Raw genomic sequence first — 18,697 nt, forward strand, 5'->3', positions numbered from 1 at the left:
CATGCGCCCCCCCCTCATTACACTAAGATAGAGCCGTCATGCGATATCGTCTATTGAGTTGTGCTTACCTTTTGATGTAAAGCTCCATTTTATTTGTAGATTCCCATAGCTACACAAAGCTGACAATAAATGGCGGAATTCACGATCCGACGCCTAAAAAGCGCAATTAGAGCTGGTTTAGCGGCTATGAGTCAACAATATTACACAACTAAAATACTAGACTCTTCTCTACTAAACGTAATTGCAACGACAGATTATCACTTTTCTCAAGTCGGCGTAGCAAAACAAAAAAGATAAAAATGTCGTCTTCAAATGTGGCATTCCCACAACAAGTGGTGGGGTCGATATCTCAAAACGGGGAGGTCGGAAATGAGTACTACGATTTAAACGGCATTGAATTACAGACAATAGGTCAAAGTCACGCAGGAAGTGGTAAGGGTACAGGATCTGGGTTAGACACGAACGATTACAACGAACAAACCCATCAGATGGGTGCCGAAATACGTCGACGTCGTTATAGCAATGCTACAGACGTAACCAATGAATCGGTTGCCCTAATGTACGGAAGCGAAACAAATCCCTTGGACTTTCCAGAAGGAGGAAAAGAAGCTAACTTGGTTTTACTTGGGTCCTTCCTTGGATTGGTTGCTGATTTCGGTATCCCAAATGCGTTAGGAGCTATCGAGTCATATGTTTCTACTAATCAATTGAAGAATGTAACAAAAGCTGATGTGGGTTGGGTTTTTTCTTTGCACTTGGGTGTCATGTACCTTGGTGGGGTGATTTTTGGGGAATTGTTTGACACTTACGGAGCAAAAAAGCCCTTGATTGCCGGAACTATATTGATGTGTGCTGGATTGTTTTGCACTGCTGAATGCCAGGAGTTGTACCAATTTGTGCTAAGCTTTTCCGTATTGACGGCAATTGGAACAAGTGTTGCCATGTCTCCATTGATTGGGGCTTTGAGTCACTGGTATTTGAAGAAGCGAGCAATGGCTTGCTCAATAGCTACCATTGGAGGCTTGATGGGAGGTTCGTGTTTTGCAATCATGTTGCAACAACTTTATGACAGAATTGGTTACAAGAATGCTATTAGAGTATTGAGCTGTGTTTGTTTCTTCTGCATGACTTGTTCAATCTGCCTAGTACGTGAGAGAAAAAGAACAAATGAACTCAGAGGGGGAGGAAGCGTCTCTCTTGAAGCGGGTAACAGCTTGGCCATGACAGGGCTGCAACTGATAAACGCAGTGGCAACCGATCCTGCGGAGCATCACGAAGGTATTGATCAACATATTTGGTCAAAAGTAGCAAGGTTCATCAAAGGTGCTTTGGACTTTTCTGTTTTGAAAGATATGAAGTTTATATCCTTAACCTGGGGTGTGTTCTTAGCAGAGGTGGTCTCGATGACTACCTTGACGTACTTGGGATCGTATGCACTTGAATACAATGTCAGTGAGACCCTGTCCTATTTGTTATTGACAGTCATCAATGTTTGTGGAATTCCCTCACGATTGTTATCGGGACTATTTGCTGACAAGTATGGTAGATTCAACATGATGATGATCTCATCCACTTTGACAACAGTGTTTATTTTGGGTCTTTGGTATCCGGCCAAGAGTGTGTCGTTGTTGTACGCATTTGGAGTCTTGTTTGGAATATCTTCATCGGCCGTTATATCTTTAATACCAGCCTGTACTGGTCAAATTTGTTCATCCGAGCGTTTTGGCAAAGTGTATGGAACAATGTACTTTTTCTTGGGAATCTTGACCATTTTGGGTATGTATTTTGCTACTTTGGTGATTGCAGGAGGCAGCAAGAGAAATTACAGCAATTTTGTCTTGTTTGAGGGAGCTTTAAGCGCTACATCTATAGCGGTATGGATATGGGCCAAATACAGCGCTGTTGGATGGAAGTGGTGGAGCAAATTTTGAACCAGATGTGATATTATAGTAAAGGTTTTCTTTGTTTTTTCTATTTGTAAGGGTTAAAGAAACGCCTGTTGTGTAGATTCGAAATGGAAAGAATTGACTCTAGAATCGTTGACCTGCCTTCAATGATTAAAACATAAGCAGTTAAATTTGAGAGAGGAGGTGAAATCTGCAAAATGCGTACTCCTTCTGCCGAGTCTAAATTTGCAATCAATTGTTTATTGCGAGATTTTTTTGCAAATAATACAAACGATCTGAGATTCACCTGACAATTGCGCCATTCTTTGGTTGTATCGCTAAGATTATAGACCTAAAGGCTTTTTTCATTTTACACCGACAACCACTTCTATTGTTAATTGGTTGAGTTAGCACCATAAGTGCGGATTCAAAAAGGGCATCACTGCCAAAATACCTTGATGGTTATGGGCTTTGTGATTGTGTTACATTTTTTTTATTAAAAATAAAAAAAAAAAAAAAAAGGAAAAGGAAACGTACGGCATCACCTACAAAGAGAGAAAATTTGAAAGAGGTAGCGATGGCTTATTGTACACATGGATTGTATCTAAGCTGAAACTTGGACGACTTCCTGAACATCTAAGCGAGTCTAGAGAATAGCTTGGCAGGAGGAGGAGCGAGTGTGGATGTACAGGCGACTTAGTATTGACCAAAACAAGAAAACTTATTATCAAAGATCAAAGGGTAAGAATTTATTTGTAATCCGTTTGATTTGACAGATTTTAACTATTGGTAACCATCAAGGTAATTTCTTAGAGTCAGTACTACTATACAATTAAACTTGAATATTAACTGTAACGCATTAACGTGTATTCAATCTAACACAAACCCATACTCACTCTCACTTTCAATATCTATTTTTTTTTTTTTTCTTTTGTTGTTTCTTAAACATCACCAAACTTTATTTTTAGAAATTGGTAATCGATTCCTCTAGCTTTTCCAAAGTTACTTTCACCTCAATTTGTGTTTGCACTTGGTGGTAGATACCAAACACTACTGCCGCATTGTTCAAAAAAAAGAACGGAAACCGTCGTTAAGGTTGGTTACAAATTGCAATTGTCTCCTAATACATGAAAAAAAAAAAATTAATAACCACTACAATACCCATCTATATTAGGCTTCGCAAACTTAACAATCACCAGCTGTTTGATATAAAAAGTCATTGAGATTCCGAAAGTACATATCATTTGCAGATTCCAGAAAAAAATAAAAAAAGTCCCCTCCAATCATTATCTAAAACTCACTGTTTCCTCAACTAAGTTGAATAATAACAATAATAATGTCTGAGCAAAGCAGTATAGGAGCCCTTTTCGAGTACTTGAACAAGAGAGATGAGTGTGAAAATTCCAATGATTACGATGGTGAAAACTTTGGGGCTCGTGTGTCGGCCGTTTTCGTCATTTTGGTTACTGCGGGTATTGGGTCGTACTTTCCAATCCTTTCGTCAAGATATTCGTTCATCAGATTGCCATGGTGGTGTTTCTTTGGTGCTAAATACTTTGGAAGCGGTGTCATTGTAGCTACTGCATTTATTCATTTGTTGGAGCCAGCTTCTGATGCTTTAACCAATGAGTGTTTGACTGGTCCTATAAGTGAGTACCCATGGGCATTTGGGATCTGTTTGATGACTTTGTTTGTTTTGTTCTTTATGGAGTTGGTTGCTTACCGTTTTATCGACAAAAAGGTTAGTTCGATGACTGATGACATTGAAGAAGGCGGCGGTCACACTCACTCCCATTTCGGTGACGAGTCGTTGTACGTAAAAAAGAAAGTTGAGCCCAAGAAAGAAGAAGATGAAGAGGAAACGGAGTTGAACGAATCCGGTCACGAGGCTGAAAAACAAGTCGCCCCTCCTAACCCATACCCCAATCATTTCCTGCATGCTGCTGAACATCAAGATCCAAGTGTAATGGGAACACCAGTCAATGATCAAAACAAAGAACAATATTACGGACAGTTGCTCAATGTTTTCGTTTTGGAGTTTGGTATTATTTTCCACTCAATCTTTATAGGTTTGTCATTAGCAGTCGCAGGTGACGAGTTCAAGACTCTTTACATTGTCTTGGTTTTCCATCAAATGTTTGAAGGTTTGGGTTTGGGAACTAGAATTGCAACCACCAACTGGGGTGACCACAAATTCACTCCCTGGTTGTTGGCTCTTGGGTACACTCTTTGTACACCAATTGCAATTGCTATTGGGCTTGGTGTAAGACACTCTTATCCACCAGGATCAAGAAGAGCTTTAATCACCAATGGTGTGTTTGACTCAATTTCTGCAGGGATTTTGGTATACACAGGTCTTGTTGAGTTAATGGCACACGAATTCTTGTACAGCGGAGAGTTTAAAGGCGCAGATGGATTCCGTAGGATGTTGGCGGCTTACTTTATCATGTGTTGGGGTGCTGGTTTGATGGCCTTACTCGGTAAATGGGCATAAAGGAAAACTTTTTAACGGGAAATTTCTAATTTTAATTGCTGTTTCGAAACGCGGTGTAATTTATAGATTAAAACATGGCTTTTGAGTATTTCAGTTATACAATGTAATCATGGGCTGGACCTTGCAGAAGTTGATATTTGACTGCGTTGTTCTTGTAAAGCCGGGTCAGAGGATTGCGCTACCGAGATAATTTAGCCTCATTCATTTGATAAAATTGACCATTGCAAAGTACAGTTTTTACGTTAGTCAGATCGTATAGCCAAACTTACCTCCTCATGCTTCTGCTTAAATTAACTACGAGAAAGTTACATCCTAGGGTATCCTTGCAATCTATTGGATTACCTCTACGCCACTATTCTGTTCCTCCAAAGTTTGCCCAACAATATCGTGGTCCTCCAAAGCTTCCAAAACACGAGCAAGAAGAGTTTGAGCGATTACAAAATATAGCACAGTCCCAAATTGCTATTGAGGACTATAACGATAGGTTGCAGGCCGCACAGCGTGAAGCTGCTGCTGCCACCACGAGTGGCTCGGTGGATAACGATGCAAATGACGATGTTAAACCACCAGTAGTTAACGACAACTCCGATATTGGCACATTTGCTTACTTGAAAACTATTCCGGAATTCGAAGGTGAAGTGAATCCAAAGACTGGTGAAGTGGGCGGGCCTAAGCAAGATCCGTTGAAGCAGAGTGATGAATGGACCTATAATGGTCGTACTATTGACTTTTAAGTAGTGTATATATCAATCGAATTGGTGGTTTGTATAAAATTACGGAGTATAGCGGAAAGCTGCCACTGTAGCCATGACTGGTAAAACTAGCTGTGATTGAAAATTTCACGAAAACGCAAAAAGTTTGTGTGAAAATTTCACCCAAAGACCCAGAGATGGACTTTGATCCGTTGTCCTTGTACACCGCAACTCCAGCCAGAGATGCCACGAGTTTTGCAAGTGAACCACTATCATCCAAAGTGAAACTGCCCCCTTTAAAGCAATCAGAAGCTTTGGGTTCAGAAAGCGCACGCATTTATGACGACATCTGCAATGACGAAGAAAACGATGACATGGTACCACTACATATATTGGATTTGCCGTTGCTACGTTTACAACCACCCTATGCTGTACTTGTCATCATTTTGAAGCTCATGGCTCCCGACGAAGTACTCAATTTTGAACGACACCCGTACCAACAAAGCGCCAAGCGAGATGAAGATACCATCTTCAAGGAAAAGGCTGTTTCGTCGAACCAGCTACAAGAGGCTTTACCTTGGCTAGTCAAAAACAGTTCTCGATTACGGACACCCTTTCAACTAAGTTGCGTTCCTCACTTGGCGCTGGCATTGCGTTCAAATTTTACAAACGAATATAACGCATACATGACGCGCATAATTTCTAATGAGCTTTCATGGCTTAACGAGAAAGAGAAGGAGGAAATCCATTCATTGGCCAGCTTAAGGATTAGTGAAAATTGTGGACGCATGGCTCAGCCGCAACTCAAGCGAAAGATCCAATTGGCCCATCTCGAACAATACGGCAGGAAATACATTTTTTTGAATGAACCATCAATGACCAATGATAATCTTGGTTTGAAAACCTGGGGGAGCTCATTGATTCTTGGGTCAAGATTGTTGCGCGAAGGTCAGAGGGCTCCATTGCTACAAACCCCAGTTTTGGAGTTGGGTTCGGGAACTGGACTTGTTGGGATATGCTGTTGTTTGATGGGTATGACAACTACCCTCACGGATTTGCCCCAGATTGTACCGAATTTGAAGAAAAATGTCGAATTGAATAGCCTAGAGGCGAATTCATCTTGCGTGGAATTGGACTGGTCAGCTCCACAGGGCTCACCTGTGTATGGCAAAACGTTTTCTACCATAGTAGTGAGTGATCCTGTGTATTCAGCCCAGCATCCGTACTGGGTAGTCAATATGATTGATTTGTTCTTGAAATCAAACGATAGCCAAAACTCAACTCCCTATAATGTGTTGATTGAAGTTCCATTGCGACCCAAGTTTGAAAATGAGCGACAGTTGCTATGGGACTTGATGCTGGAAAATTTTACTGAAATGGAATCAGACATCGAAAATGGGTTTGATGATTTTGGAGAGATGAAATTTTGTTACAAACGGTTTGTGCGAAAATAGTAAAATTCTCCTGGGTTTACGTCTATAAATAGTCCTTCAACTTCTTTAATTTCTCAACTGCTTCCTCCAACACTGAGTCATCTTTACAAACGGCAAATCGGACACAATTTTCTAATCCATTACCTTGTCTTCTCTCTTCAATCAAGAACTCCGTTGGAGGAATTCCTACAACGCCAATCTCCTTTATCAACCAATAAGCCAACTTGAAATCCAATGTTTTTCTACTTGAAATAGCTTCGGGGAACTCATAATCACCAGGTATTTTCAACTTGGATAAATTCACCAAGAGGAAATATCCACCTTCGGAAACAGTGTATGGCAATCCCAAATCATCAAACACCTTGGTGAACAACTTATACTTCTTTTCGTAATCTCCCTTGACCTTATTGAAGTAGTCGAGTTTATCTGCTTGCTCAAATGCTTGGGCCACAGCTTGTTGCAATGGATGAGGTGTCGAAAAACATATTCTCGTGTGTGCAGCTGCAACGTACTTTATCAAAGGCGCAGGTCCTTGGATGTACCCAATTCTCCATCCCGTAGCTGCAAACGATTTACCAGCTGAACCAACTGTCAAGGTCCGTTCTTTCAATTCAGGTAAAGATTTCAAGTTTGCAGGTCTGGGGAATTCTGGGGTAAAGTACAAATTCTCATAAACCTCGTCACTGACCAAGATCAAATTGTGTTTGATCACCAACTCACCAATTCTGTGTAGCTCCTCATTGGTGAACACTTTACCAATTGGATTATGAGGTGTATTGATAACAATCAATTTGGTTTTATTGTTGATGCTCTTTTCCAACTGTTCCCAATCTATTTCCCAATCCGAGGCTTGTACATTTTCCGAATCCAACTTCTTTGGATATTTTATCTCGACGTATCTGACTTTAGCTCCGGTCATTTCAATGTTTGGAATATACTGATCAAAAAAAGGCTCAAACACAATTGCCTCATCTCCTGGTGTTAAAAAACCAAAAAATACGGCAAACATACCTTCGTTTGCTCCAGTGGTGATTTGAACCTCTTCAACCGGAACCTCACGACCATAGCTCTTTGAGTAGTGTGCAGCAACCTGTTTCAACAAATTTGGGTTACCTTTTGCTGGCGCATACTGATTAAATTGAGGTTTGGACAATGCATCATCTACAGCTTGAATTGCAAAATCCGGAGGACTGTATGAAAAAAACCCTTGTCCCAAATTGACTATCTTGCGGTCGGGATTCGCTTCTTGTGCTTCAGCCGCGGTCTCATTGATCAAGGACCAAATATCTTTTTGTCCCGGCTTGAGGTTGAAGTAAGGGTTGTGCAATGAGGTGGGATCTGATTGTCTTGAAGTTGTCATTGATGTAGTGAATAATCTAGTAAACGGTCTACGGGCTGTATATCTTCTCAACATAAATTTGCTGAGAAAGGAAAGAGATTAAGGGTTTGCAGATATGTTTGATTTTTGTTGGTGAAAAATAAAAAAAAAAATTGTGCTAAACTTTCGTTCAATAACGCAAATAATAAAAGCCGCGACGAATTTCCCAATGGGGAAACTGTGGCGCCATCATTTCCATCAGTTGCAAATTTGACGCAAGAGAGCGGATTATATGGCTTAGTATTATGGTACTTAATTAAGAGGGCTCCATAGAGAAGATCTTTCTAAACATCTGAGTGAGTTTTCAAGTTCGTGCTGACTAATCAGTGACACTGGAAATGCCGCTTTTCAAGCAATTCTCCCTTCTCTCCAAGCCAATGAGCGTAGAGTTGATTAATATTGGTACCCTAAACTATTTTAAGCAAGATGCAAGTATGTTGTTCTATCTCCTTGATTACACAAAATGTCAACTACGTGCCAATAAGTCCGTGATTTCCATCAATTCACTCAGCTATTATCATCAACAAGTATGCGGAGGCGTTGTCTGTGATGGAATCCTAACCCTTTTGAGAGTAAGTGTGACTATAGCCTTTCTTCTAGTGAAAGCAAGCTGTTAGTCAAAGACCCAATAGAGTTTACTATTTTTAGAACTTCTGGAATTGTACAGAGTCGTAAAATATACGGAGGTCAAAGCTTAATTTATTTTTAGAATTCCGTATTGCGCAATCTATTTTTGCAACAACAATAACATACAGATGCTGCGCCCTGTTTGTTGGTTTGACCACCTCCAAACAGTTGATTCAAGGCATGCTTCTGGTGAAATCTCTCTCTCTCTCTCTCCCACACACACAATGATCTTCCAGAAACTAGAATGGCATAAATAGCAATGAGGATGTCTGATTGTATCAGATGTTCTTGTGGTTGACAACCATACAAAAGCCTAATAAAATGCTTGGTAAAATAAAAGGTTTATTTGCGCCTGCACAAAGTGTACAGGTTGAGGCTTCAGAGGAGTTTGGAGAGGATGAGTTTGGATTAAAAAAATCAGTTAGTAAAGACATCTACATCTTTTCAGAAAATTCAACTGGGAGCCGCTTACCACCGGTAAATGCACATCTTACTACAAGAGTGAACATCCTTTCATTGCAAGTCTATCGCGGTAAAACAAACCCTTCAAAATACTTGAAGGAATGTGAAAATGTTCAATTCATTGAATTTGCAATCAAGGTCCGACATCGAATAAACCATCTGGTTCAAAAGTTGGTGCGGTTAGTGATTGAAGTTGCTGAGGCGTGGAGTAACACACAAATGTTTAGTAATGAAGTCATTGGGTTCATTATACAACAAAGCAATCAGTTTGTTGTTGGTTCGCCATTTGAAGCAGAATTGGTTGAGCCATTTTGTATAAGTCTTTATGCTGATACGAAAATCATTGAACAAGTTGAGAAGTTGCACAAGTTTATTGATAAGCTGAAGTATAAGAAATTCAAAAGAGATGTCAGCACACGCATGGCTTCGGTGTTTAACATGGCCATCGATACCGACGAATTTGCCAATGATTTGGTGTCCAAGTTTGTGGCTCTATGGTTGTTTGCCTTGTTGGATATAGATTAACTATTCTCTATGAATCTATACTACAGATATTTTTGAATTATCAAAATCGTACTGAAATCCCTCTGCGATTAACCAGCTTTTCAAGCTTGGGTTTTTGTGAATCACCTCGCATGCATATCCGGTGACCAATAGTCCGGGTGGTCTTGATCCACACAGTTCTACCGCCTCTCCAAGTCTGGCCAAAGTTGTGCGAATTACTCGTTGGTCGGGACAGCTTGCACGTTCGATTATTGCCACTGGCAACTCAGGAAGCCATCCCTTTTCTTCCACCAACACCGGAACAAGCTCCACGATTCTATGCAATGCCATGAGGAAAATCGTAGTTCGACTAGGCACAAAGGAGGGCAAGTTTGGAACAGCCCCTTTCCTTCCAGTGCCGGTGCAAATCAATACTTGGTCAGCAACGTCTCTATGTGTCATTGGTATGCCTGCAACCACCGGTGCTGCCAACGCTGAAGAAATACCCGGTATAACAATGGGTTCGAATCCATGTTCAGCAAAGTAATTGTACTCCTCGCCACCACGGCCAAAAATGTAAGGATCACCTTGTTTTAATCGCAACACAAACTTTCCCTTTTGAAGTGCTTCAAGGCCCATAGTTAAAAGCTCCTCTTGTGCACGTTCGGCATTTCCTGGAAATTTACGTGCAATGAACAATTCCGGTCCATGATTCTTCGGTATGAGATCAAGCACTTCTTGCGGCACCAACTTGTCGGCTAAAATCAAATCTGCTTGATGGATGGTTTGTATTGCACCCAAAGTCAACAATGCAACGGAGCCAGGTCCGCTTCCAACGAGAGCGATCTTGCCCTTTTGGGGTAACAGCACGGCAATTTCTTGGTTGTTATCGCGCTTGTATTTGTCATATGCAAAACGCAAATCCTCAATGGATAAGGTGGCCAATTTTGATAATGGGTAGTATTCAACAATCTGTGAAAGCCATCTGTTCCTTCTTCCCTTGACTTCCTCTTGGGTTTGGTTGAATTCGTGGACTAATGAGTTGAACTTGTGTGTGTTGACAGAGTCGTCATCATCATCCCCAATTTCAAATCCTACTTCATCTTCAATTCGGATTTGTCGGCGTAACTCGCCAATCTTGTCACAGATGAGGTCAATATCAGCTGGTAGTTTATTGACAATTTCTCTCTTCAACCTTGATGCTAACTTGCAACCTTTTCCATTAGTTGTGACTCCGAGTTGGAAATCACCTTGGTTATATGATGATAATAATGTGAATGTGCTAAACTGTGGAGAGTCAGTTGTGTTGATGGGTATCCTCAATCGTTTACAACGTTGAAAGATTTGTTCCTGTAGGTCCATCTGGGGAAGAGTAACAAAGACTCTATCTACGACAAAATCCACTTCTGTCCGGCCCAACTTGGTTAAGTAGTGATCAATTTTAAATGCAAAATCTGCATCTTTGATAATGGTTAGCTTGCCGCTTGCTTCGTGTAGTGTTAGGCTCGATGGTAGATCTAAATCTTCAGGAATGACAAGTACGGGGTATGCACGAGCTTCTATGATTGAGTTGATTCGTAGGTTGGTTACACTGGAGTAACCGAATAGTAATACCCTTTCGTCTCGAGTATCAAGTGAAGCTAGTAGATTGGTCATGATGATTATATATTCATGCTAGCTGTAGTTGCAAAAAAAAAAATTTTTCACATACCACTTTTGGATATTTATCTTTAAATCTGTATTATTACGTAAGGTGTCGTATCAATAAGTGTGATATTACGCAATTTCACTGTAAATATTGTATTACATAATCATTGAGTGAGAAAATGGCACCTCCTTACGTAACCAAATTTTCTGTATACATTTGCTCTCCTCGATGAGCCTTAGTGTAATAATATTTCAAAGATCACAGCTTCTTTATTAATCAAGCTCAACACATAGTCATGGCTAAACGTACATTAGGGTTGGGCAAGGCCGCTAAGGCTAAGAAGCAGAAAACGGAGAGTGAGTCAATTGATACTGGAAAGGCTGATGAAGCTTCGAATCAATTGACAGTCGAATTACCAGAAGAGGTCGATGCCGATGATGAAATATCCCAATTAAAGGGCCTTTACAAAGCCCATATAAACTCCGAACGCGACAATGAGTTAGTGGTGAATGGTATAATCCACGAATGTGATCGTTTGCTACGCAACCAAGAAGAAGGAACATCTTTACCACCTACATTTTACAAAATTTACTCCATCGCCTTGAGTGAGCTTGCCAATTTCCACTTTGAAGATGTCAAGCAGGTCAAGGAATTTTTTGATGCTAGTTTGGAGAGGATTGAAACAGGGTTAGAAAAGTATCCACACGACGTGGAGTTGTTGTTGACTCGTGCAAAGATTTTGATCAATCAATTGATTTCTCAACATGTTTCACAATTGAGCTTGGATAGCAAATCTGATGAAACAAACGTTAAGGAGTTGTTGGATGCGGCTTTGAAGGTGTATGAACTGGCCGAGGTAAAAGCTGATGAATCGTCAAAATTTGAAGCCTTCAGCAACGCCGAATACTTTGATATTTTGGAAGCTGTGGATGATTTGTTGGATATTGTGGATAACTTTGGCAAAAATGAAGTTGAGGAAGAAGAAGAAGAAGAAGAAGAAGAAGGCACCTCCAAAGATGACAATGCTGGAGAAGAAGAGGAGGAAATTGAGTTGGATGAAACTCACCCCTTGTACCCAATTAAAAACACTGACGAATATAATCAATGGTGGAGAGATCATACAATAAAATATCTTGAAATTTTAAACAAGGTACCCTCACCCCCAGATTCATTGATTAGAGAAGTTAATCAAAGATTGGGACAATCATATCTTCAAGAGTCAGAAATACCAACCAATGTATACACTACATTGAAGTACGATGAAGATTACGCAGGTTTGGAGGAATTAGAAGGATTGACTCTTGAGCAAGCTCAAGAAATTGCCAAGGACCTCATACATAAGGCATTAGAGCATCTAAAAAAAGCAGAGGATAAAGAAGAGCCTGAATCGTGGGTCAGCATCGCTGAGGCTATGATCACTTTAGGGAACTTGTATGAGTTGGACTCAGAAGAGCAAGAGAAGTTATACGATGAAGCAGAGACGATTTTAAAGAAGGCCAACAATGTTACCAACGGGAAGTATGAGGACGTTTTGGAAAATCTATTAGCAAATTAAGAAAAAAAAGAAAACAGTGGTATTATAGGTTACTATTTCTCTATGAGTAATAATTCTACACCCTACTAGCAATGGTACTCTCCTTCTGTAACTTCATTGCGTTTGACTCATGAGCGTCATCTTTGCAATATTGTAAACCGATACACAAATGATCTTCCAATAATCTATGTTTGGCACAGAATTTACCTTGACAATGTGAACAAGTGCCCACCATTCTCAAAGGCGTGGAGTTGCATGATTTGAAAGAGCATTTGTTCTTTTTCTTTGTCTTTTTGACCGTGGTAGATGTAGTGGTGGCAGTACTAGGTAATGCAAGGTTATCGGATGAGGCTTGCGGCGATATTGGTGGTGTATCGGTCGATTGTGCCATCAATATGACTTGAATGGAGTCGTCGTCAGCTTTTATGTTCAAGGATGATAATGATTCGTTATGAGGTTGTAGTTTCTGACCGTTGTGAATCAACTTGAACTCTTTGGGAAGTGGTGATGGTGATGCTACTTTAACGCTATTTCTCAAATCTTCAACAGTTGAGTTGTCGGGGATTGTGACTTGAAAAGATGATTCGGTGGATAATCTGATGGTGACTTTCATATTGAGTTTCGTGTGTAATTTGTTAATGAGTTTTATCTGGTGTGATATTAAAAATGTGTAAAATATGGAAATACGTTGGTTAGAAATCAGTAGATAAACGATTGTGGTAGCATCGGGTGGCAAAGAGACTGAGTCAGCTAAACACAAAGTTGGTTGCAGTAGTCTTTGCGGAATTAAGACAAAAACAAAAAAACAAAAAAAAGAAATTTACTTTTTATTTCAATGTCGCAGATATCAGTGTCGTGTGACAAGAGATCTAGCAAAAAGAGTTGTTTATTCATATATTGTAGTAACCTGTACTTTTATTATCTATATCTATCTCATTTCCATATAAAAATTGAATCTTCATCCTATGGCCCTTTGCTGAGCCTTATTTTCATAACCTTCATAAACCAATAGTGTGACAAAACGCTAATCATTTTCAACACCTTGTTGTTATACCAAATCATTAGCACTAATTGAATCCCGAGCAACTTTAGTTCTCTCACCTAATACAGCGGACTTGAACTCTCGTTTGTTATACACTGTCTTTGCTCCGTTAAGTTGAACTTCTGAGTTTCTTTTTGTCTCCTTAGCTTGTGTACCTGCACCAACTGTACTTGCTTTCAAGTCGAGATTTGCTGGAATTATGGTCGACACGACCAATGGTAGAAGAAAGAATAAGGTGGAGTGCATGGTGTGTTGGATGTGTGTAAGGTAATGAACGGACTGTGTGCTTGATGTGGGTAAAGAAGTGTAAGGAAGTACTCACTGAACCTTGGTAAATGTTATCTTCACTTGGGAAAAGTCCAGCTTTTATATATATATATATATATTCCAGCTGCAAAAAAACACAGCCTCCCCGATTAGGAAATAAATTTATTGTGCGGTACCTTACTGTGAATCTAGAATAACAAACAAATTTCATTTCAAGTTTAGCACGCGAAACATAAAAAAGAAAAAAAAAAAAAAAAAAAAACAATGCGAGCTGCCCCAAGGGGGAGGCGATGTTCGCATTGTGTTTGCTGTTCTCGCTCTGGCCCCTGTGGCAAGCAGGGGTCTTTTTTTTTTTTTTTTTTTTTGGATTTCCTTTCCCAAACAAGTTAAAACAGATTTTACAATCACGAAACAGATCTGTTGCAAGCCCCTCCCACGAGGTTGAAAGCCTTGCAATGTATGAAACATAGATGCTCTACACTTGAGCGACACCCCTTACTTTTCGATTACAAGCATCTACTAAACACGTTGCTGATGCTCATTGCAAATTGGAGTATTTCTCCTTCATTGCTTTTCTTACTCTCATTTTTGGTCCGTCAGTAGACTTTGTTACATTATTCAACTGCTCAACAGTTTCTTCGTTTGCCTCTTTGTTGTCTTGCTGCAGCTCACCGCGTTCAATTTCTTCAGACTCCTTGGTAAGATTGACGTCATTGGCCTGTTCCAAATCCGCAGCAGCAAAAATCGGAATATCTGACAAGTTCAGCAAATTGAAATCTAAAGACGAGGCACTTGTTTGTCTTTGTAACTTACTAAACTGGTTTTCAGCCTGTTGTTTCTGAGCTGTAATGACATCAAACTCCTCATCATCTGTTGTACCATTGTATTTTTTGTAAAATTGCTCGAAATCATCAAACATACCAGGACCAAATTTGTTGCAAAATGCATTGACTTTTTCACGCAACTCCTCCCTGGTTTCCTTAAGTTTCTCAATTTGGAATCTGTCTTCATTAATGCTCAACATTGAAAGAAACAAAGGTGCAAGGGACTTGTAGTAATCTATTCCGATCTCCCCCATCCTCAATGAAGCATAAGTTGTCAACACCGCCCAACCATAAAAGATGACAAAAATGATCCAAACTGATGGCTGATACTCCCCTAGTATTTTGGATTTAACAATCAAAATTGTCCCAATCACAGACCAGAAAATGTACAACATGGGAGCTAAAACCATAGCAACAAGGATCTTCCAAGTACTCAACACATCCTTGGCCTTTATCTTCACCACTGATGCAGCTAGCGCCTCTTTTGCCTTCTTTCTGGATATTCTTCTCGAAATAATAAAGACGGGACTAAACAAGAAAATCCCTGGAAGACTCAACCCCATGAATAAGGAAAATTTGAAGAATCTTGTGGTAAACCTCCAAAAATTGGAGACTCTATTTGACGTATCCAAGGACTCCACTTGGTGATCATGAAGGTTCAAGTCTCTCAATTTCTTGTTGTATTGCAACACTGCTTCTTTCAACTGTATAACATCAGGTTCATTTTTATACATTTCATAACCTTTGATGAGTCTTCGATTCATTTCAATAACCATTGGAAGCGGGATATTGTCTCGGTTTCCTGAAGTATACAATCTGCGTGCTGCCTGCAACACCATCAACGTTTCATAATCATTGCAAGTCATTGTAACCTCCTTCAATCCAAGAGTGATAATTTTCAACAACTTATCCACAGCTTCCCTTGAATTCGATTCATATTGCTCAGCCATCTTTTCATCCACAATAATAGGTTTACCAAATTCAATCACCACTCTTGATCTGAACTTGTGTGGGTGAAAGTAACTCAATCCAACCGGAACAATACTCACAGGAACAACTTCCTCGCGTTCTGAGCTTCCAGCAGCAGCAGCGTTGACCTCCTCTATTTGCTGTGCAATTGCACCCAAAGCCATAATTGCCACTCCCGGTTTTAATGGCAACAAATCCGGACGATCATGGGAACCACCTTCGGGGAAAATCCCCAACACCTTCCCGTCATTCAAATGGGTAAACACATTCTGGAAAACAACATGATTATCAATGTGTGGAGCTATTTTAAACTCAGTACCAGCGTGCAATTTCTCATCAATTCTCTGCTGAATTTCCTCCCTAGGCGAACTGAATGGTTTTTTCAACAAAATCTTTTCATCATCAAAGATTTCTTGTATTGAGCCATTTCCAAGGGAGTTGGGCAACCCAATTAGTCCCTTCACTTGGCATTCAGCGTTGAATTTGGTTCCCTCTCCCCTTATGATCCGGTTGTCCTCCTTGTCAACATAAATTTTACCCGTACCTTTCTTCAATAAATCTTGAGCTCTTTCAACGGGGATTGCACTGCATAACTTTGCACCCTCGCCAATTATTCTCCTATCGTAGGACTTTTTTGCAATCAAGAAAGCAATACGACGACCCAGGTGCTCTTTGACCTTAGCCATTACTACCAATCCATCAACAAACTGATTATGGTGTGGTGCAATAACAAATATGACAGGACCTCTAGTGGGGATATTGAAGCTTCCTCGGGATTGAACGTCACGGAAGAAAGTGTGGATGACTAGATTGAAAAACCACAACACGAGATCATAAGAGAGTAGCTTGATTATGAGGACAAGGTAGTATGTTATTGGCTTTGACTTGGTCTTGTGAGGTAAGGATTTGGCTCTCTTCCCCTCGCTCATTATGGAAAATCAGTTCAATTGGTTCGATCTTCAGGAATAGTTGGAAGCCCGCCCTTGCGTGATGTTTCCTCTTTTTTGGTCGAGATTTCTGTTGGGGGAGAACGATGAAATTCCTCGGACTTTGTGTTTGCACACAAAATTGAAAGTAATGCTGTCCTCAGCAGGATCCAAGTATACATCGTCGTTTTAATCGAACGTTTTCTACCGCCACTTGACGCTAATTTCAGTTAATCATTGTTAATAGGAGATAGAGTCCATATACAATTCTGAAGAAATTCCAAAGTCGAAATCATTCAATTATAATATCACAATTACTTATCCCTTGGACGGCAAAAAATGACTTTCCGCATGCGGCTGCAACATTAAGTGTGTAACTCAAAAGCTAAAGAGAGTGTAGTTGACGGCAGAAATTACACAGTGAAAGAGTATGCAAATGCTAAGTAGCTCTAATAGACACAAAGTCCATGCTCTAGGTGTGTTACACTTCAATAAGCATAATCACCAATTAATTATGCCTCACTCATATTAATCGCTGTGTTTTGAGAAACACTTGCTGGATGTTTTGCATTTGCAGCTTCCTGCGTTGGCAGTTTTACCTCACCTATATATTAATGGAGACATTTACAATCCTTTTCCACGTTGTAGATCTTTCCAGTAAACACAATGTTGATCCGAATCTGTATAATCATTACACTCTTTAGATGGTCTACTGCTGAAATTGGCATTCCGAAGGAGACAATTTCAGTGCACGCTGTCTCAAACAGACCCACTGCAACTGCAACTGCATCAAAACCAAACATTTGCAAGCAGTCTGTTGAAGAAACAGGACAAGTCAGGATGGAGACATTTGGAGGCGATTTCGCTACAATGACTACTAGTATCTACCGCCGTGAGGAATTAAAAAATTGGGGAGAAGGTGATGGTGATGATTGGGTGCAATCAAACAGTTTTGGGTCTACAAGCACTACAAGCACTACAAGCACTACCCTGGATTTGTCTGATGGTGAATTTGGATTCCTTTCTCTTCTCATATTTGCACCAATTATTCTTGCCCTCGTGGGGATGGTGGTCATAGCTATCATATTAGCTCTAGTTGAATTGATTCTAATGTGTCTAGAATGCTGTTTTGGGTCAAAGGATGAACACATTCATGGCGAGAACAACCGCCAAACAAGTGAAGTTCGTAGAGCAGATAATGTGTTGCCACAACCCCCGCCCGCTTATCTAAGAAGTGACGAAGAAACGTTGGTTTAAAGAAGCACATTTTATGAGTAGGTACAAACAATTCTGTATGTATGCTATGTTTCAACTCAATCTATTCAGAAACAACATTGGCGTAGCTGATCTCTAATCCTCGCCTGCGGGCACTTCATCTTTCAAAACCTTGTTCAACTTCAACTTCATCTCTGTCCGTTCATCACCACGTAACGCATCCTTAACAAAGTAAACATCGCAATCCAACTGCACCATCTGCAAAGCACCTCGAATCACTCCACATAGTATTTGTGAATACCACAATTCTCTTGCAATTTTAGAATCAGTTGAAACTGGTAACTCGACAAACTCAGTTAATGGGTTCGGTTCTGGTATTATCAAACTGCAAACCTTGTTATCATTGGACCAGTTTTCCACGTGTGGTTGAATGTTGAGAAATAGTCTGAATCCTAGTTTTGATATTACGTCAGCAGTCTCTTTGAATGAGGAGCATCTCTGGATACCTGTCTTGGCAAGGAATTCTTCAATTAGTCTGCATCCAATGTTGTAGCCCATCTTGTCGAGCTGGTTGTTGACTTCACGATAGTTGTTTTCAAAGTCTCGACATAATTGAGCCACGAGTGATCCATAAGTTAACGTGAATAGTTCTGAATTCTGTGAATGAGTTAGTCGAGTTTCATTAACAGCTCTGGGTTGATACATACTATCTTCTCCACCGATCCTTTCCATATATCATCTCCTGCAGATTTCTTAGACATGGTTGTGTTTCTTGAGGATTGAGTCTGATCTGATTTTCATGTTGTTTTTTTTCTAC

The 18,697-nt window shown here is 40.2% G+C and overlaps 13 protein-coding genes across 13 annotated transcripts; 7 read left to right on the forward strand and 6 right to left on the reverse strand. All coding sequences in view use genetic code 12, as the record gives it.

Moving 5' to 3' along the window:
- Nucleotides 1-299: 299 nt before the first annotated feature.
- Nucleotides 300-1,931, forward strand: KGF57_004499 (uncharacterized protein; the record flags this gene model as incomplete). The annotated part of the gene is made up of 2 exons (XM_051754016.1): nt 300-1,107; nt 1,249-1,931. 2 exons carry the CDS (start codon nt 300-302, stop codon nt 1,929-1,931), a joined length of 1,491 nt encoding a protein of 496 aa, XP_051607036.1.
- A 1,291-nt stretch (nt 1,932-3,222) lies between these two features.
- On the forward strand, nt 3,223-4,380 carry ZRT2 (low-affinity Zn(2+) transporter; the record flags this gene model as incomplete). The annotated part of the gene is made up of 1 exon (XM_051754017.1): nt 3,223-4,380. One exon carries the CDS (start codon nt 3,223-3,225, stop codon nt 4,378-4,380), a length of 1,158 nt encoding a protein of 385 aa, XP_051607037.1.
- Nucleotides 4,381-4,655: 275 nt separating this feature from the next.
- Nucleotides 4,656-5,114, forward strand: KGF57_004501 (uncharacterized protein; the record flags this gene model as incomplete). Its single annotated transcript, XM_051754018.1, has 1 exon — nt 4,656-5,114. One exon carries the CDS (start codon nt 4,656-4,658, stop codon nt 5,112-5,114), a length of 459 nt encoding a protein of 152 aa, XP_051607038.1.
- A 155-nt stretch (nt 5,115-5,269) lies between these two features.
- On the forward strand, nt 5,270-6,526 carry KGF57_004502 (S-adenosylmethionine-dependent methyltransferase; the record flags this gene model as incomplete). The annotated part of the gene is made up of 1 exon (XM_051754019.1): nt 5,270-6,526. The coding sequence occupies one exon, from the start codon at nt 5,270-5,272 to the stop codon at nt 6,524-6,526; it is 1,257 nt and encodes a 418-aa protein (XP_051607039.1).
- A 22-nt stretch (nt 6,527-6,548) lies between these two features.
- On the reverse strand, nt 6,549-7,865 carry KGF57_004503 (kynurenine--oxoglutarate transaminase; the record flags this gene model as incomplete). The annotated part of the gene is made up of 1 exon (XM_051754020.1): nt 6,549-7,865. The coding sequence occupies one exon, from the start codon at nt 7,863-7,865 to the stop codon at nt 6,549-6,551; it is 1,317 nt and encodes a 438-aa protein (XP_051607040.1).
- A 966-nt stretch (nt 7,866-8,831) lies between these two features.
- On the forward strand, nt 8,832-9,497 carry KGF57_004504 (uncharacterized protein; the record flags this gene model as incomplete). The annotated part of the gene is made up of 1 exon (XM_051754021.1): nt 8,832-9,497. One exon carries the CDS (start codon nt 8,832-8,834, stop codon nt 9,495-9,497), a length of 666 nt encoding a protein of 221 aa, XP_051607041.1.
- A 15-nt stretch (nt 9,498-9,512) lies between these two features.
- Nucleotides 9,513-11,111, reverse strand: MET1 (uroporphyrinogen-III C-methyltransferase; the record flags this gene model as incomplete). The annotated part of the gene is made up of 1 exon (XM_051754022.1): nt 9,513-11,111. One exon carries the CDS (start codon nt 11,109-11,111, stop codon nt 9,513-9,515), a length of 1,599 nt encoding a protein of 532 aa, XP_051607042.1.
- A 287-nt stretch (nt 11,112-11,398) lies between these two features.
- On the forward strand, nt 11,399-12,658 carry KGF57_004506 (uncharacterized protein; the record flags this gene model as incomplete). The annotated part of the gene is made up of 1 exon (XM_051754023.1): nt 11,399-12,658. One exon carries the CDS (start codon nt 11,399-11,401, stop codon nt 12,656-12,658), a length of 1,260 nt encoding a protein of 419 aa, XP_051607043.1.
- Nucleotides 12,659-12,713: 55 nt separating this feature from the next.
- KGF57_004507 (uncharacterized protein) lies at nt 12,714-13,250 on the reverse strand (the record flags this gene model as incomplete). Its single annotated transcript, XM_051754024.1, has 1 exon — nt 12,714-13,250. The coding sequence occupies one exon, from the start codon at nt 13,248-13,250 to the stop codon at nt 12,714-12,716; it is 537 nt and encodes a 178-aa protein (XP_051607044.1).
- Nucleotides 13,251-13,685: 435 nt separating this feature from the next.
- Nucleotides 13,686-13,925, reverse strand: KGF57_004508 (uncharacterized protein; the record flags this gene model as incomplete). Its single annotated transcript, XM_051754026.1, has 1 exon — nt 13,686-13,925. The coding sequence occupies one exon, from the start codon at nt 13,923-13,925 to the stop codon at nt 13,686-13,688; it is 240 nt and encodes a 79-aa protein (XP_051607045.1).
- A 559-nt stretch (nt 13,926-14,484) lies between these two features.
- Nucleotides 14,485-16,668, reverse strand: SCT2 (bifunctional glycerol-3-phosphate/glycerone-phosphate O-acyltransferase; the record flags this gene model as incomplete). Its single annotated transcript, XM_051754027.1, has 1 exon — nt 14,485-16,668. One exon carries the CDS (start codon nt 16,666-16,668, stop codon nt 14,485-14,487), a length of 2,184 nt encoding a protein of 727 aa, XP_051607046.1.
- A 663-nt stretch (nt 16,669-17,331) lies between these two features.
- On the forward strand, nt 17,332-17,922 carry KGF57_004510 (uncharacterized protein; the record flags this gene model as incomplete). The annotated part of the gene is made up of 1 exon (XM_051754028.1): nt 17,332-17,922. One exon carries the CDS (start codon nt 17,332-17,334, stop codon nt 17,920-17,922), a length of 591 nt encoding a protein of 196 aa, XP_051607047.1.
- A 93-nt stretch (nt 17,923-18,015) lies between these two features.
- On the reverse strand, nt 18,016-18,612 carry KGF57_004511 (TRAPP complex core subunit; the record flags this gene model as incomplete). Its single annotated transcript, XM_051754029.1, has 1 exon — nt 18,016-18,612. The coding sequence occupies one exon, from the start codon at nt 18,610-18,612 to the stop codon at nt 18,016-18,018; it is 597 nt and encodes a 198-aa protein (XP_051607048.1).
- Nucleotides 18,613-18,697: the final 85 nt, after the last annotated feature.

The sequence above is a fragment of the Candida theae genome, assembly GCF_024610275.1.
Source record: "Candida theae strain CBS 12239 chromosome Unknown scaffold19, whole genome shotgun sequence".
Lineage (NCBI taxonomy): Eukaryota > Fungi > Ascomycota > Pichiomycetes > Serinales > Debaryomycetaceae > Lodderomyces > Lodderomyces theae.